General features: G+C 36.7%; 1 protein-coding gene across 3 annotated transcripts in view; it reads left to right on the top strand.

The window, feature by feature from the left end:
- USP47 (ubiquitin specific peptidase 47) overlaps positions 1-19,487 on the top strand; it is a 55,144-nt gene that overhangs the window by 2,317 nt on the left and 33,340 nt on the right. For 2 of the 3 annotated variants that reach the window (XM_048949942.1, XM_048949941.1), the window contains exons 2-5: positions 12,223-12,282; positions 15,223-15,426; positions 16,228-16,341; positions 17,412-17,550. In XM_048949942.1, the coding sequence (XP_048805899.1) occupies positions 12,223-12,282; positions 15,223-15,426; positions 16,228-16,341; positions 17,412-17,550 (517 nt within the window). The remainder of the gene's footprint in view (positions 1-12,222; positions 12,283-15,222; positions 15,427-16,227; positions 16,342-17,411; positions 17,551-19,487) is intronic. The other variant, XM_048949943.1, reaches the window with a different exon arrangement.

Raw genomic sequence — 19,487 nt, 5'->3', positions numbered from 1 at the left:
ACAGGCTTATTTGAGGTCACTGTAAATATAACACTAGGACACATCAATGTTAAGTCTTTGCTGTCAGAACAGTAAGATATGTATTAGGTTGTTTATAAGTATTTACAGAAGTGCAGATTGCTGTTTTTTGAACTGCATGTATTGCATGTTTTTTTTTATTTGGAGGATGTGTACTAGAGCAGGTAATTGTTCAGTATTTGGACTGTATTTAGGGATTTTTGTCCAGGCTATATAGGTATTTAGTGAGCTAATTATTGCTTTCTTACTACTCACTGCCTGATACTTTCCCAACTGTTTCATTGCTTGTGTGAGCAATGATTCCTTAGTAATGGGGGAATGAGTATTCACATTCTGTGTGAAGTGGTTCTCACTCCCTTTCCTTGCAATTCTTAATTCCCTTTCTTCTGAGAAGAGAGAATTGTATCTTTGGAGAAGATTCAATTTAGTGTTCGTTTATACCAAGTAAAACAGAAGTCATTGGGTCACATAAGGACACTGCTCACCCTAGTAAATGCTAGACAGTCTTGAAGAATTCTTTTGTTATTAGGAGTTAATTTTTTGCCCTGGTCAATGAAATCTTATCCAGGGAGGCAGGAAATTATCAGTAGGATCAATTTGGAAATAAGTGGTGCTAGTAGGAGGGAAAAACACTTCTGTGGCTTCCAGTGCTTGAGAAGAAAGTAGACCTGAAACTTATATTTGACAAATAAATCCCAAATAGCAAATAATCCAATATTATAACCAACACAGCTGGTGAAAGAGGTAAGCAATTCTTTACTGATAAGTACGCTTTACAGAAACTTTTACTGAAAATCAAGTTGTATCCACTTTTTTTTAAACTTTTTTGAGTTGCTCATAATTGGCCATAATATAAAAAGTAGATTCTGCCATGAGCTTCCTGAAATGTCTGTGCCACTAATTAACTGAATGTTGTGCAGATACTTTCTCAACAAGTTCCAGCATGAGCTATTCAAAGTACACCTGTCAGAATAAGTACGTATGCTTTGTAGTGCTGCCATTTAATCAAAGGCAGTGTATGTTCTCTCAGCTAACTAATGAGTTTTTTCATCCCTTCACTAATTAATCCATTTTAATCTCCTGCATTGAACAAGTCGAAGATGCTTCTTGATAGTTATCACACAAACTTCTTCATGAGAAGAACAGGAAATCAGAGTAAGTTATTGGCATTTTTTTGGCGGAAGGATGTTGTTCTTTCTAATGCTGATGTTGCCTTTGTTATATTTCTCCATGTACTAAAATCAAAGAACAAATAGTTACAGGTAGTGTAACATAACAGTTTTCCTCTGCTTTCTTTCTCATGCTTTATTTTTGTTGTAAAGTATGACGTAGTTTGTCTTTCACAATCCCACATTCACTGACTGAACAAGTTGGGAAGTCAAATTTAGCAAACAGAATCTGAACAGAAGTCCACTGAGTTGTTTAGTGCTTGCAAACAGGTGTTTACTGAATGATGCTCAGAGAATACTGCAGCTAGGTGAACAGGGCACGAGAGTAATGTGCAAGATCTTTCCCTGCTTTGTTCAGCCACTGGGCTTCCTAGAGTTACAGGTTAATTCCCTTTGCTATTGCGTAATATGTAGTACAAGAAAGACTATCAAGATAATTATCTATTGAGATTATCTGTTAAGTTTTTGCCTAAGAGGTTGTTACTTGATACTGGAAAATCAGTCTGTAGATGTTATTAGCTAAGGTAGTTATTAAATAAAGTAATCTGACAAATAGCATAACGCTATTTTTTTTTTTGTTGCTGCAATGCATTTTTAAACATGATGAATAGTGTTCTCTGGTATTTTGTGGATCACTGATTAAAGTTACTAAATGCACTGCAAGTACGGTCCTTAATTTTTTGAGCAGTTCCATGCTGTTTCTCAAAATAGTAGTGGACTTTTTCTAAGCTGTGAAGTAATCATGTGGATACAGGGCGTACTCTAAATATGTCTGTATTAAATTCTAGGCTGCCATGAGTTCAGAGCTTCAGCATACAACAAACACTTGTTTAAAATGCTTATAGTTATCATTCTTAGATAACTTCACTAATTTTGCTTTTCCTGCTTTAAAAACCTACCTGCTAGTGGCTTTAGATGAGTGCAGTAGCATCATAGTTTTAAAATAGGAATATAAGTAATTCTTACGTTCCATTTGCTGACAGAATGTACTGATATTAATATAAAATAAAAATTTGCAGACTAGTACTGAAGTAGATGTATCCTTTGACTTTGTTTACTTTGGGCTGCAGGACTTAGTCCTGTTGGAATTAAATACTGAAATAAAAAAGTCTTATTTTAAACCTTTTTCCTGTATGTTAACAGTTTATGTTAAAACATAAACACTTCTGGTGTGTTAAATGCAGTAATAGAAAGAAAGAAAATGTGTAGAAACAAGATATCCAATCACAGCTCTACTCTTGTTGTATTCATAAGTATTTGGAGGTTTATGTCTGAAACTTGTGTGGAAGTTATATCTAGAAAATGATTGAGTTGCATAGTTGATTTTCTTTTTTTGTGAATATCTTTGTTTTCTCTTGCAAACACTTGAAGTTGATATTTTATACTTTATTTCTTTGTGTGTAGCATGCTTTCATGTGAGCTGCTTCCTTAGCATTTTATTATATTTTTCTTGTCTTGATAAAAACAATATTCTCAAAACATTGCTGGTACATCATAATTAATAATATGGTAACTGGAAACTCCCAAGTCTTCAGATTTTCTTCTAAACCCAGATAAAATGGTATCCAACTTATTCACAGCTTCATGCGCTGTGACAGTCTGTTGGCAATTCTTTGTTCATGTTTTGCAATATTTGGCATGTAATACACTTGTGTCAAAGAAAAGGTCTTAGCACTGGTTCTTGAAATAACTTCAGAAAGAACATGTTGTCCATGTTCTAAAAAAACTACGGAGTAAAACAGTAAAAATTATTTGATTGAACTTAGTCTGAGGATTGTGACTGCACTTATGTGACTGTAAGGCTCCTTTTATGGCTGCAGATACATTTTCAGATGATCAGTCCTGTAAAATAGTTTAGCGTTCAGCATTGTTAAGCAAAATGCTTCTTCTAAGATGAATTGTTCTGTAGGTCCACAGTCCATACTGTTTAAAAAGGCAATCTTCTGTGACTGAAGAAGTCATTGCATGGCAAAAGGAAGATTTTCTTGGAACAGAACCTGAATGTGAAATCTCACATCTTGGAAAGATGTGATGAGAGCACCTTGGAGATAATGTAAAGATTCAAGCATAAATTCTGTTTTAGTAAATGCTTTAGTTTTGTAAGGTGTGTATGTGAAATGTACTTGATATACTCTGTGTTCTCTGTAGATAACATCTGAGAAGAGATTGATTTTGAGTTTTGCACTTTTAAAGAAGTCTGGTACAATGCTGCAGGAGCCAAAGGAATTGAAGGCATATGTTTATTCATTTGCACAGTTACTGTTGATCAGTAGTGATTGAGATTAAAGATAAAGAAGTGTAACAGTTGCTAGTAATACCTAGTCTCTTGTTAGTAAACAAAATATTTTCATCAATTAGTAAAACATGAGAAAAACAAGGTCCTTTGTTGTGCGTGCATTGTCATTGCATACCTTAAGTGGAGGCTTCTGCTTCAGTGTTTCATGTTCTCTCTGGAATCCTTTGCAGTAATGGCAGCAGATAGAATTTGTGCCTAGGCTTCCTGGTGCTTATATTCTTGACCTATCCTTCATTCAGTGCAGTAGAGCTGGAGAACTACATGAGGAATTTCTGCTGATCCATTATTCCAACTTCTTCTATCTCCAGCAGCAGGTAGACAAAAATTAATTTTAGAGTCATGCCTTCTAATGTCAAATGTACAGAAACTTATATTTTAAGTATATCTGCCAGTATTTTTTGCAATAAAATATCTACTTTAGAATTGTTCTGAAAGACCATTTTTCCTCAGTCAGACAGTTTTCTTTATGTATTTACAACTCTTAAATCCAGAAAAAAATCCTGGTCAGTGGCTGCATTGTAGCTTACCAAGTCTTCCCTTTTCGTAAGTGGGAGTTTATGTTTCCCCTTTTCCAGTCACTGGGAACTTCACCAGTGTGCTGGGACTTCTGGATGGATGCTTCTTAGCAACTTTATTTCCCAGTTCTCTCAGGACCTGCTGATGCATCTCACAAGATCCCATGGACTTATGCATCTTCAGATTTTGTAGCTGGTCTCAGGACTGCAAACTTCTATTTTATAAGTTTGGGTACAAAAGTCTGTAGAAATTAAGTGATTCAGAGTCACAGAAAGAAAGAATATGATTCGTTGAGATGAAAACCTTTAAAATAGAAGTGAAATACCTAAAATGTCCAGTGCTTTAGTTGATTAAATGGTAAAATTTCATCTGTTATTTCTGAGAATGTATTCTGTGTTATCTGTGGATTTTCTTTTCATTTTTTTGTTTGTTAGCATTCATGTCTCCTGTAGGATGTGTAGAGAAACATTCATACTTCTAGTTTTTGACAGTTGCTGTGTTGAATTTTTAAGGAAAGAATTAATCTCTAAATCACCTCTAATTTACCATGTTTAGAGGACTAAAGGACCAGAGGAAGAGTAAGAGAGGTTCTTCGAGATGTTCTTAAGATGCATATATAGTCTTCTAAAATAGAGAACAAAGAGTCAAGTCTCTGAAAACATAGAGGCCTTTGTCTTTTAATTCAGCTGTCCTCAGACATGCCCCCCATACGCTTTCCAGTCCTTCAGATGCTCAGGATAAATATATTTCTGTGGCCTCACACCAGCTTTTTCTGGCTGTTGTTTCTACTATTCTAAGTGCTATTTACACTGCTGTTGACCCAGTCATCCCTCAGAAGTAGCAGCAGTCTCTGAAAGGTGAACACTAGTCGTGTAGCACACTCTTTCTGAGGCATAGTGTTTTTTCAGGCATATTTAGTAAGTTGGAAGCATTAGATTTTAAAGTAGGTAGAGGAAATAGTAACTTAACTGTATTTATTTTGAATGACATTTAGTGAGTGAATTTTAACAGCCAGCTTGCTACTCTGTTTCATTGAGCTATCAAACACTAACTTGTTTGAAGTTTTGTTACCACAGAAAGATTCTGCGTTTGAAAACCAAGTAATTGCCCTGAGACTCAGATGCAGCAGTAAAGAGAGTGAAACATGTACCTCTTCTCCAATGCAGTTGAGAATCCAGTGGCTTTGCTGCAGTTTCATGCCCACCCTCTTCTGTCTTCATCAGGTCATCCACTAGAGGAAGGCATTCTGGGGGATCATCTGGCCAGTGTCATTATTCTTAGCTGTGGCTCCAGCCTTCTTCCATGATATCCAGCAGTTCTCCTCTGTCTACAGCAAGCTGGAAACTGGGTGAAGAAAAAAGCAATGTGATCACTGGAGTAGTGCTGTTTTCTATGTTCCAGGTCATACAAAGTAGAAGGAGGAATTGTTCCTCTCATTCTGTAAAGTAACACTGACACAGCAGAAAAACAAACACAAAACAAGAAGCAGTTAATTTTAAGAAGGATTAGCGACTTGAGGCAGCTTAACATGGAGCAGCATGAGAAGCTGTGCAAGCTTAAGAAAGGGGGCCTGGGGGTTAGAAATAAGCAAGCAGGAACACAGCTGCTGCTTCTAGCAGTCGCTGCAACTATTTGAGCTGTAATTGCTTGGACAAGTGAGGTGTTGTTGTATTTGAAGTTTTCAGGCTACCTTGCGTTTGTGGAATGCTTTCAGTGCATTGTAAATTCAGTAATCCTGGTGAGTTTCCAAAATAGACAAGTATGTTTGTATTATAGTATAAGAGTATCACAATTGTTTTTAAATGGCAGTGATTTTAGGTATCTCATTTAGGCATAAATTTGTTTCAGTTAGGGTTTATCAAGTACTCAGAGATGAAAACACACCTAAATGCTGTAGATTGAAGTAGAGGGAAGTGGTGTAAGCAGGCGTGTACTGCTGCAAATGTTGGAGTTGAAACAGGGAAGCAATTTGTGTGTGATGTGAAATAGGCAACACTAGCATTCACAGGGTTGAAACTGAATGTAGAACTTCATCATGGGGGACATGATTGGGCCAGTCTGTGTGTTTGAGTCTCGTATTTTGACTCTGACAGTTTTCTAAAATATTTTGTAAGTTCTTATTGAATCTCCTTGCATGATACCTTCAAAGTCTCTTTAATTGTGGGGAGTGGATATGTTGATTGAAATCTTTTTTGATCCAGCACAGCAGGTGGGTGTTAAAAGTTGATAAACAGTGAGGTTAAACAAAAATCAAAGCATATATATATTATTTAAAGTTAAAATATTTTTTCCCCTTACTTTCCAGTCTACTTGCTGTTCCTAGTAAAGTGTGAATGTATCAGTTTTGTGGGTTTTTGTTTTGCTGAAGAGAAAACTGTAACACAAGATACATCTAGTTAACAGCTCAAAGTGATTCGTTGTGAACTTATGATACCAGTGTTCAGAAAAATGATGTGTTTACCAGAAGTGAACTTTAATTTTTAAGAAGTTTTACATTAGACATTAGCAGTGAATTCTGCATGCTTTGTTTTCCCGATTAACTCCTTTTAGGCTACAGAGGTATCTTTTGTAACAGTTTGTGAGATGCTCTGTTGTAATGAAACTAGTACGCTTTTATTTCCTAAAAGAATTTGTGCCTTTCTTCTAAAATACAGCAAACATGAGTCAATTTTTTTTTTTCTTTATTAGCTTTGTAATTTGCATCAGTGTCCAAAGGAATGGAGGACTTTTGTTCAATGCTTTGCTCATTCCAAAGGTTGTAGAGCCACATTTTTCACTTTCTGGAGCATATATCTGCTCTCCTGGATGTAGCAGAGAAGCTGGATCTTTGCTGCGCTGTCAAAAGCATGGAGCACAACTATTGCAGCCCAGGGGGGAAGTGAGCTGTGGGTTGTTAGAATGCTGAGATCCATAATTGAAAATGCACGAGGTTAAGAGAGTTGTTAGAGTGGAGATGGCAGCTATGGTCTGTGATTGTTCTCTCCTTTCCTGCTGTGTGTTCCGAAGGTCTTTGGTCTCCGTCATGTTCTGTGCAAAAAGCAAAGCTGTTGGTATGTATCTTGATTAATTAATTGGACCTTTTGGAGTATGTGAAGAAGTTCCTGGAGTATGGCTGTGGCCATACATCTGAAGGGTCTGATCCAGTAGCAACTTGTGGCTGAAAAAGAGGAAGGTAAATTGTAACGTCTGAATGCTTCTACACACAAAATCTAAAGTGATACTAAAGTATCACTTTAGAAGTAAAATCTATGGGAACAGGCTACTTCTTTATGTGTGCATTAAGCTACAAAATTTAACTTTGTAACTGCTGGAAACTTGCACCTGAGCAGTTATGCAGATTTGGAATTCATACCCTGAAGTTCCACATGTAGTGATGTCATAGGCAGTACTCCCCTGTGTGTAGGGCCATAAGCTGCTGATGGGACGTGAAGTTTGAGAATTGCTGTTTTGGGCTTCATCATTCGAGACATCTTGTGAGTGTGAGCATTATGTCTTCCGTTGTCTCTTTATCTTCCCTCTGTACTGCAGTGATTTGTGACAATTCTTTTTTGGAGCGTGGACGTTTAAGAATTTTGTTACAAGTGATCATATTAAATCTCAGCAGGCCATTGACTTCACTTGGCAGCTAAACTTTGCACATCCGTTATTTAAGCTCTAGAAACTTGTGATTTTTGCTTACTGCTTTATGCTGTCATTATCTATTTGAAATAATGAAGCTTGGAAACATGGTAGATAGTCTGCATTAAGTTTGGCTCCAGCTTGTACTTCCAATCTCTGAAAATTGTTTTATGAAGCTCCAGAAAAGGAGTCAAAATGTTGGGTTTGTCATCCGTTGCTTAAAAATATATGTATATTTTTCTTTTTGGTTTATGCTTGCAAGGTTAGTATGTATGCTACAGAATTCTAATTAACGTAGTTCAGAGATGAGAAATGGCAAGTCACAACACGATGTTTACACCACTACAGTTTTGCATTTCAGTATTGTTTTAGCACATACGGATCCATATGGTCAAAGCCATTGTTTGTCTTGTGAATGCCACTGATAACAGTGCTTCCTTTGTCAGTGTATACAGAATTACAACTTGAATTATTTTAGCAGAACAGTGTTTTTGTCCTGCACCTTGCAGTCTACCTGTTCTCATTGACAGGCATTCATATAGATCTCTAATCTGCCATGTATTTTTGAAAGCTACATGAGGAAAATGCTTAAATAGAATGATTCTCTGAAATATCCACCAATATTTGACCTGTTGTTTGCTATTAAAATTTTTTTTTCCAAATGTGGTTTAAACATGGTCAGAAATTTTCTAAGTGCAGATTTGGGATCTTAATCTCCTTTATACAAATGGAAGTTTGTTGATGATGAAGAAGTAGCTGCCAATGTTCACTTATTTAGATGCTTATGCAGTGGAGCATATGCAATTTATTTCCCTAAGCTGTGGTTGTTGGGCACGCTGAATTGCAGTATAGCCATGCGGCAGCATCTAGCTTGGCCAAGGACTTGGTACTGTTTTGTTTTCTTTGTTGATTTTTTTTTTTTTTTTTTCCAGAAATGACAATAGAATATTTCTGTGTTTACCTTCATGTACGTTAGCTCAGAGTGCATGATCTCTATGGTTAGCTTGCCAGTCTGCTTTGTGAGGTATAATAAATATGTTTGGTGAATTCCAGGGTCATTCTAAACAGGGCAAAGCTTAAGATTTTGTGTAGCACAATATTTATTCTCCTAAGTTCACTTTGAAGTGTACATTTCCACATTGAAAAGAGATTCTTTGTAAAATACAGAATTGAACTGATCGTTTTTATTAAGGATATGCATAGGGGCACAGTGAATATTTTAATTGAGAAGTGTAGAATACTGCCTTTGGAATGTTGGCACGTTTGTGTGCTTTGTCAATGGAGTTGGAGGCTATTGGTTACGTCTGAGCAAAATTCCTGAGCATTGTGTAAATAATACAATTTGTAAGCTCAGTTTGTATTTGCTGTGTTAAGTGAAACATTGCAAGTGATTTTTTGCCATTCAGAGTTCATTTGGAGTGAAATAACACTTGAAAATCTTCCAGCAGTCCTTCACTGAGAAATCAAGAGCTGAGAACCCATCATAAAAGCATTCCTCTAAAATAAATATCCTTTTAGATATATCTGTCAGATTCAAGTGATGTCTGAAGCCTGTCCTTCCCTTCTATCTCTACTGCATGCCCCAACTCGAATAGTGTATGGGAAAACTATGTGCCCTTGTGACAGATATGATGGGCCTGTCTCCAGAAAGAAAGAATTCAAGCTAAAGAAAGGGCCATCCATTCATATAGGCCAACCAGAGGTGAAAATGGAAGGCTGAAGTCTTCAGCAGAGGGTAATAAACTCTGAATTTCATATTAAAAATCAGGTGCTTCCAAATCATACTTCAGGGATTCCGTTCACCTTCAAGTCTTCATTAAAATGTCTACAGCTTTTACTTGAGAGCAGATGAAATGAGTAAGCGAGAAAAATGTGTAAATTGTTTTTTATTTTAAAAGTCTGTCAAATCTGAATTTGCACACCTGTGTGGTGTGTGTAAGGATGAGTTACTAAATACAATAACTAACTTCGGATTATTACAGCTTTAAAAGTAGAATGTCAGAACTTCTCTGTATAAAAGAAAATGTTGTCTTATGTGTCATCCTGCTGAAAATGCAGTGGTCTAATTTTGGCTGGTTTTGTAGGTCATTTGGTGAGGCAAATAAGGCATGTTAATAAAGATTATGTCAATTTGTGTTTTGTTCATCTTGACTGTGTATGCAGTGGAGAATAAAGATGCAGATAACATCATTGCTCCTTCCAAATTTCTTTGTTTTTGTCTCCTTCAGAAAAATATGAAGTGCTAGAAGATAAGAAAATAATCTGATATTTGTCCAAAGGTGGAAAATAATTTTGTATAGGTAATGCTAAGGAAGATTCTTCTTTTACAAGTTTTGGGAATAAGGAAAATCAGTAATTTATCCCTGTATTGCCTTCAGCTGATGCATGGTAACTATTGAGTCATGGTCTGAACTGCTGGTTGAGCACCTGGGAGCACAGGTGAAGGCAACTCTCATCTTTGACCAGGTGGAGCCTGGCTGCACCTCTCACAGACCTCTTTTAAGGGCTGACTGCCACTGGGGAAGGACCTCTTTCTGGAAATCCCTCTCTTGTGGAGTTTCCCCTGTGAGCCTAGTTCTTCAGGGATGGATAAGCAGTCCTAGTTTCCTTCTCTTGTAAGACATTTCTGTTGCATTAATCCCTTTGCCATTACACCTCTTGTATCGCCATTCCATCGCATTGATCTTTCTGATTGTTATAGTTCAAAATGGATTCGTGTTAATAAATATCATGGGTGTCCAACCTTTTGGCTTGCTTGGGCTGCACTGAGTAAAGGGGTATTGTCTTGGACCACATATATGGAGGCTGCTCCAGAAGTAATGCTTTCTATATACTTTCTGTATGTTTTCATGGAAACTACAGCAGATACAAATGAGCACAGAAACTCAGATTGATAGAACAAGTTCTTAGCAACAATAAACCTTTCTCAATGTAGTCAACATCCTTTGCTGTGTGTTCTTGCCAGTGATGAACAAGAACCTGGATGTTGTGCTCATCAAAACATACACAAGGGGGGGGTGATCCATGGCCTCTGTCACCACTGCTGAAACCCACCAGTCACCGCCTCACTATGTCCACACCATTTGGTTTCTGTAAATGTTCAGCAAGCACAGATGAATGCTAATGGCTGCAAACGTTCCTACAAGAAGTAATTCGGTGACACACCTTTGCTTCATTTGTGGCAGATGCCACTTTGTCACAGTGCTTCTCTGCCACCATCCATGACACAGCAGCAATATGTAACAGGTTATTGGTGGCAAGGTTCAGTCCCCACTGCCATACCACCATCATCATATAGTAGGAGACATTACTTTTGGAGCAGCCTCTGTAAAATATATACTACAGTTAATGTGTGTAAGTAACAAAACTTATTTTAACTAAATATTTTTAGTAAAAGATTAAAAAAAAAAAATTAGTAACAGAAAAGTAAAGCTAGTGGGATATTTGACCCTTTTTCTGTGATGATAATGCATGTCTGGTTCTTTGATAGCAGTGATTGCAACTCTGTGATGAGGTCTCAAGGGTTTCATCAGAGATTTTTTTTGATGAAATTTTACTCTTCTTTTACTTCATTCTTGACAATAATTGTTCACAATTGTGCGTACTGACAGAAAATGATGATATGAACCAAGTGGGACTGTGAGGTGAGGGATCTTTCACTGGGGAGGGAGGTATTACAGAAATATAGTGGAGAGATGTGATTGTGTTTTGGAGTTGAATATCTGATTGTACCTCTACACCTTCCATTTGAAAATGTACAGGTAATTTATGCCCACTGAAAACAGAGTCACAAATATAAATTGGGTTTTTGAGCAGTTTTGAAACCTCTTCTTATATTTCTTTATCAGAACAGAAAGCACAGCTGCAAATTTTCCTCTGTTCACAGATTGCTATTTAGCCTGTATCAAAACGCCTGCAGTTACTTGCCATAACTTGAGCTGGCACTGCGCTGTACCTTCCCATTGCTCTGGTTAACTGGCCAACAACTCACCCACGTTTGGTTTTGGGTGTGCTCCAGGCTGGGCTGCTGAGCCACTGCTGTGATGGCGCAGTGCAGGGGGGCGGCCATGGTGTGAGCTGTGCCGGGTGCTGTGCAGGCTGCGGGTTGGACAGGCCGCATCCAGCCTTTCCATAGGAAATAATTGAGGCATGAAAGAGCAGTTCCATAGGAAACTGACAGCTTTGTAATGAACTAAACTGAATTACAGGTTTATATGCTATTCTTGCGCTGGAGCTATTTGAGGTAAAAGGCGTTTTTTTTTTTTTTAATGTAATGAAGGAATTTATTAGTATGAAGTTACTTCCTGAATTATTACTGATGGTTTTTTATATTTTTTTTTTTTTCTGTGCAGTGTAGTCTGTAGTGTCATGGCTTACTAATGTGTCACTTAATATCTCTGATAAGAATTGAAATGCTAACGTAACGTGGACTGAATGCTGTTGTTGCAATGTTTGATGGCTGTTCCTTTTGAAGTTTTTCTGTGAGTGGTGGGTTGGAATCAAGTAGTAATCTGCTTTATATTGCAAAACTGATTTCCTGCAAAAGAAGTTCAATTATGATTTTAAAGAGTTATGACTTGTTAATTTTGTTTTTATGTGCTGTAGGATATGTTTTGGAGTTGCAGACAAAGTACCTTTGCTGAATTGAAGAAGAAATTTTCACAGGTAGACAGATGAAATCAACTTTATAAAATAATTCACAGTAACAGCATGATGCTGTAGCTTAGATTTCTTAACTTGAGCATGAGCTTTTGAATTTTTATGCATGTTCTTGAATACCAAGATTGTGTGTATTAGTCCTTTTCAGTTCAAAGCTTCTGCTGTTATGTTTATGTGCCTTTATGAGTGCGTTTCTGTAGCCCTCTAGTTTTTCATCAAAAACAGTAACCGTGTAGCTGTCTTGTGTACCAGATTACGTAGCAATTGAAATTAGGTTTTGTTTACTCTGAGGGCTTGGTTTGCTGAGTCTGTCAAAATAGCCTAAAGGTTGATCTCTGGCTAATACTGCCTTTCATGGTATTTTTTTGTGAAGTAGCCGCAAACAAGGTGTTGTAGTTTGGTAGTTCAGATAGTATGTGCGAATGCAAAGCATGAACAGAATTGGATCAAGATGATTTTTGCTTCGTCTGTTTACTGTGAACATGAAACAGTGACAACTCAAACAGTGGCTTAATAGTTTTTGCTATACTATACCTGAGTTAAACCAGTTCAGTCTGTCAGAATTGCAGCTGTGAATGAGCAGTGTCTGGTGTGGAACACCTAGCACAAGCAAGTCTTCTGAAATCTTCAGTAAATTGTTCTCTATCTTATTTCCTGTACGTACTTCTCTATCGGATAATGCATGTCAGTAGTAACTCCAGTATAAGTCATGACTAATTTATAACCAAAAGCGGGGGAGAAAGTTTTGAATAGGAAGAGTAGAATTTATAGTGCTGTCTTCCGCAAAGGAAAGGAGAGTTGTGGTGTTGGATACGTAAAAGCATTGTGACAAAAAGTAACTGGGTCTCAAATTGAGAACTTCTATTCCTAGCACCATCATACTTCATGTAAATAGCAGTTGTAGCTGCTGTTCTTTCAGCACAAAATTACTGGGAATTCTTGAAACTAGGGTTAATTTAATTTTTTCAGGGCATGTATGGGTAGTGTAGTACCTCTAACCTACCTTGTGCTATGGAGGAGGCGGGCTTAGTCCTAGAGCAGGCCCCTGCTGCTGCAGGGGAACCCAGGCCCTAAGAGTGGGATGGTCCTGCGAATCCACTGGTTCTTGTCTGCTGCTTGTCTTCTGCAGAAGAATCAAGGAAGTGGATCCCTGCACCAGACCATAGGCTTCTCTTTTGAAACCAGAAAATGGAAGAGTCAAATTGTATGCTGATTGTTGGATTGGAGGAAAAAAAAGAAAAAAAAAAAAAAAGTCAGTGCTGAAAAATATAATGGAAATAACTCAACCTGAGAAGCAATCACTGGTGGAATTTGATTTTAGTCTGCATATGTTCAAGTTGTTTATGACTCTTGAAGTGTTTTCTTTTTAATGTGTAGTTAATATTCCAGGGGTAGTTTTGTGTGTCTTCTCAGAAGGTAGTTCATAAACCTTTCTTTCTCCATTAGAGATGAAATGTGTGGAGATGTTGCAGACTAGCTGGAAGTGGGGACTTGCATATTTTTGAGCAAGTAGTTAACGTTCTGTGTTGAAATTTTGAGAGGAGTTGACAAACCTAGGGAAATTGGGCTTCAAATCTTTAAGAAAAATCGGTCTTGCAGGAAACATAACGTATTGCAGAGTGTAAGTAGCTGTATTTGCCTTCTCTGTCATTTCTCATTTGTTTCTACTATGTACTCAATGGAAGTAGATGCTGCATTTACCTGATGTTTTGGTTTTGAGTTGCATGGAGACTACCAACTGACTTGTTTTGGAAAATAAAGAGGTGAACGAAAATGTTTTGTGTTTAGGACCTCTCATGAGGAACTTGCAGCACTATGGTCTTCTGTGTGATGAGGTTGCTCATGTAGAAATACAAAGAAAGTTCAAGTTTGTTTAGTTCTTTATGGTTCTTTATTCTGTGCATATTTGTGACGTGGCTGACAGCTTTAGCATGTGCACAGTTCTTGCTGTTTGCTAATGTTTTATCCACTGAAAATGGTGATGGAACTGCATGCATCTATTTGCCTCTTTTGATGATGTGCTCTTTGCCCTGGAGTGAGATTTGAGTGATCTGATATGCAGCACTAATGCTTTGTGTTACAAGTTGAAAAGACTGAGGCATTGGGACTAATTATTCCTTTTACTGACCTCACCTTTCCCATATTTATGTATTAGTTATTCTGTTGTATCCTTTGGATAACAGAGAGTTGATTGTATTTTCTTAAATCTTTGCTTCCCTTTGGTTTTTCAGTGCAGGAAAGCATTGGGGAATTTTCTGGCTCTATAAAATTTTACCTTCATTTCATTGCCTTTTTCACTTTGTTAATTTCAAGTATATTCAAGTTGCTGTTTTAAATATTTTTGTCATGATATATTAACTTCCTAGTAGTCTGGCCAATGTTCTTTTTTTTTTTTCTTTTTTTTTTTTTTTTAATCAAACAGAAGAATTGCTCCTACAACTCACCCAGCTGTGGATTTGGTAGAAGGAAGTTGGTTGTGATTAGATTAGGAGAATTGTTTGATTTATTGGGTAGCTTCCAGGTTGATTGGGAAGCCTGGAGATCTGGTTTACGTTCCTAGAAATCACAAAAGGAGTACTTTTACCACAGCAGCATTTATGACCATGTCAGAATCAAACATCAGATTGAAGTGATGGTTTGAAAGTTTGTCTTTGCTTTGGTGCGCTCTTCTATATATTTGAAGACAAACGTTCTGTGCAGAACTTGAGGTTCTTCTCTACCCATCTAAATTCCTTATTGTTCTTGGAAAATGAAGGGTTTGACATAACTTTTCCAAAACTGCACGATTCTTTATTTGTGAAAGCAGATGTAAGAGAAGGAAAGGATCCTTAAATCATAAAATAAATTTCCCACATTTGGTGAAATCTTGATTTTGTTGTTTTTTTTAATTGAATTCCAAGGTGTTCTTAGCTTTGCTCATTGACATGTTGCCTGCTGTCATTTTAGGTGGAAAGTGCTGCTGAGGAGCCCAGAGTGCTGTGTATAATACAAGATACCACAAATTCAAAGACAGTGAATGAACGCGTTACCTTGAATGTGCCAGCTTCCACACCACTTAAAAAGCTGTTTGAAGACGTAGCTTCAAAAGTGGGCTATGAGAATGGAACCTTTGATTTAGTGTGGGGAAATGGAGACAACGTCACTGATATGGTATGGCAAAAATACTTTTAATTTCCTGTTGATAGTGAATATTCCAGACTCAACATTATAGAGTAGTGCTATTCATTTTGCAGTGGATATGAAATAGTGATTATTTTTAAGGTAATCACTATAAAAATTGGTAATAGGTGCACCAGACTGGCTGACACCAGTATTTTGATTTGCCAGGACGTTACTGTATTCTATCTACATTTTAATCTCAAATTGTGCTCTTAATTGATATAGGGATTTAATCATTAAGAAATAATACCATGTAGTAACTTCCTGTGCTTCTTCTGATACTTGTTCGAATGTATCATTAAAAAAAAAAACCCTAACTTTGTTTCTATGACTTGCTGTTAATTGGTGTTGGTTTTATTTAATACTACTCTTAGAGTTGTGCTTAATAGACTATGAAATTCCTTGAGAAATAGACATAAGTATATTTCAGTACGTATTTATGCTTGCTGAATATTTTTTCTTCTAGAAAACAAAACTGTGTGCAGGCTATGTAAGGGTTTGATGGTTTGATATTCTGCAGGAAATTTGTAGACCAGTGTCTTTGTCTCCTGAAGAGACTGCCCAACTTCAAGTCTTAAACTGTATTATAACACTTAGTATTGTTAGTGGGACAGTGTATCAAGCTCTTCCAGTGTTAATGATGAATTAAGTTTTGTTTATACTGGGTAATTGTTATTTATTTTCATTTCATCTTAGTGTGCCAGAAGCTACTTCAAGCAATGTACTTGGACAAAATCTATTAATTGCATATAAATCTGTTTAAAAAAATAAAGCGCTTTATTTTTTTAACAGACTCCAATAGATCAGAACAGTGACAAAAGTATTCTTGATGCTGGTTTTGAGCCAGGGAAGAAGAACTTTCTGCATTTGACAGACAAAGATGGTGAGCAACCTCATATAATGCAGGTTAGTAAATTCTTAAGGTTTAGTATTGGGTGGGAAGGTTTATGTTGTGTACACTGCTCATATAATATTGTTAGAAAATAAAATTGGGGTATGTATTTCATATAAACTGTACCTCAGGAGACTTCTCAACAGACTTTTAGACTATGTAACACTCCTAGGTTTATCTTGAATTAAGACAAATTCTGTTAGCGGTGATGAGCAGTCATTTTTTATTCATGCTTGTCAAGTATTAATGTTTTGGTATGATTAACTTCTTAGGATCGTATGATTGATCTATGACACGTTTAGAGAGAATTAACAATCCATTATTGTTAATCCCAATCTTAACAATTCCATCATATACTTTATTCTTTTCCTATGATTGTTTGAAAGCAGTGTTAGGCCACTGACAATTCTCAGAAGTTGTAGTCTGGCATCAACAGCAGAGTTAGCTGTTTTCGGTGTTGTTAATAAAAAAAACCTGATTGGTCAGTGTTGCTACAAACAGTTGTCTGCCATAACAAAATATTTGAAATTTGCTGTTGGTCAAAGATGTGATGCACTGAAAGATAAACACAGTCATGGTTTATTTAAATCATGAATCAGAAAGGCATTGATCTATTAAGAGTTGTTACTCAGTTCATATTTCAACATAAAGCCTACTTAGCCTTTGTAGACTTGATTATCTGAGAAAGAAAGATTAAATATGTGCAAGTCAGAATTGGAGTGTAATTGTGAAAGAATATTGAATTGTACTTTTTTCATTTTAAAAAGTGAATGAAAATCTTGTTTTGGATGTCAGTGCAGTAAACTTGAGAAACAGGAGATGATAAATTGCAAACTTGCTTTGTGGTGTGCATTAGAGTACTGTATTTGATCATGTATAGTATTGCAAAGGCTATCCACTAATGCAAAGAATGCTTTTTCAATGCATTGGAAATTTGGAGGGCAGAACTTAAGTTACATTAGCAATTGTAAATCTTCTCTATTGTGTTAATTAAAAAATGATATATTACGACAATTGATTTCTTTTTTAGCTGTGAGAGAAATAATTTGTTGTCTAATTTCTGCATAAAATGTGTTTGTTTTAGGAGGAGTCAGGTACAACAGAAGACGGTGCCCAGGACAGATTTATAGGTCCTCTTCCGAGAGAGGGCTCTATTAGCTGTACCAATAACTATGTCAGTCAAAGCTACTCTTACTCTTCAGTCCTGAGCAAGTCAGAGACAGGTATAGTGTTCTCTCTTGTAAATGCTTTGCTGATTTCTAAGTACTGTACTTTGAAAGAGCAGCATCTTCAGGATTTTTGAAATTTTACTTTACTAAAAAAAGAATCACAAAAAACCACTCTGCACTGATACATTTTCTGTTACATTTTCCAGGCTGTTCTCATATTTTATGAGCAGAAGAGCTGTATCCCAGCTTCTGCTTGTGACGATGCAATTCTAATTGCCAGGGATCCCTTTCATTTCAGTGTTAATCTGCTACTTGGCTGACTAGTTGTGATTACGTTACTGAAAAGTATTCATCCCAAGAAAGCTATGTGTTTTCACTTGTAGCTTATTGAGTACTTGATGATATTTTTCAGACAGCCTGCTTTCAAATCTTTGCGCTCCGGTTGTTACTTAAAATTAACACACTTTTAGAATTAACACACTTTTAGAATTAACACACTTGTAAGCCCTCCAGTTCTGATTTCTCTGCTTCTGCTGTGATTCCCCAAGAGAAGCATTACTCCCCTGCATGGCATGCCAGCAGTGAGCAGAAACTCCCTCTTGGAAAGGGGAGTGCAGCTTGGTTCCAGGGCAGATGCTGTGAGGCTGGGCAGGCCGAGGCAGCCTGTGCCCAGCTGGCAGCTGATGCCACCTCCCACAACCTGTGCATCACAGCCTTTTGCTGTGTTTGCTTCCTAGCTCTGGCTCATAAAAAATGTTCAAGCAATTGCCAGAAGAGAGAGAGAAACAAAAACCGGCTCAGATTTTCCTCAATGTTTTTATAGTCATAGCTTTGTCACGCTAACAAGCTATGCACTGTGTCTGAAGATGGATAGGTGCTAAATTCTTACAGGCATGAAATACCTGAATGGGATGTTCTTGTTGTGTTTCATACTAGTCTAGATTTTTACTTCATATTCTTATCCATCTTCTCTACAACCACTCAGCTGTAATTGAGTTTTTCATAGAAGCAGCAGAATGGCTGAGGTGGAAGGGACCTCTGCAGGTCATCTGGTTCAACCCCCTGCTCAAGGCAGGTGTTTTTAATCCTTAGGTGTTTGTTGAGCTGTTAATCTGAGTTCTGCAACATGCTTTGTTTTTTTTTACTTTCTTATATGCTGCTGTGTGTTCACAAAGTTACAGCTCAGCTCACTAGTGAAACCAACTTCCAATAGCATGATTTGTGAGCAGACACAAATATAGCATTATATTGCACCCATTCATGTCTGTCAAGATTTTTTCTTTTCAAATGAGAATGTTTATCTGCCACATTTTTTCCATGTAATAAAACTAAAATGATGAGTTGTGTTAGAGGAACAATATATATGTTGCCCAAGTTAGTATCTTCACAGAATGTGTTGGTATGGAGTATCTGCCTTTTTGTTGCTAACAAGTAATTGAGATGTATTTAATACTAAGAGCTTAAGGGAATAAGTAAGAATATTTCATTTCTTTATTACATTATGCTTCTGTATTCTGTTTACTTATCAGCTATTAATGTTACACGCTTTGGAGAAAATGTTAAAATGACAATAATATAAATTTCTTTTCAATTAGTAACTGTGCTGGAATTTGGTAGCTGTTTTAGTTAGTGTGGAAGATGTATACATGGCCACTGTGTAGGTCTTTGATTTATAGTTCAGAGAATTTAATGCAATCCACTGCAGATACAAAATTGAATTACAATTAGGATATTCTTTAGTTGACATATAGGCAATGAGCAACCTGCTATACAAAATGTTTTTTAACAGATTCTAGAGTTTTCTATAATATATTCAACTATTAACATATTTCTAGTTTTACCTATGTCTGTTGGTGGAGTAGACAACATGAAATATTGCTAGTCATTTTGATACATGATTCATGATGACTAAAATAGCTTTATGAAATTTGGGGAAATGATCTGTTGTGTAAACAGTGTCTTTAATGCTCTCTTTGAAATAAGTGATTGCA

The sequence above is a fragment of the Lagopus muta genome, chromosome 6 (genome assembly GCF_023343835.1).
Source record: "Lagopus muta isolate bLagMut1 chromosome 6, bLagMut1 primary, whole genome shotgun sequence".
NCBI classification, from domain to species: Eukaryota; Metazoa; Chordata; class Aves; order Galliformes; family Phasianidae; genus Lagopus; species Lagopus muta.
This window is presented reverse-complemented; position numbering and strand designations above follow the sequence as displayed.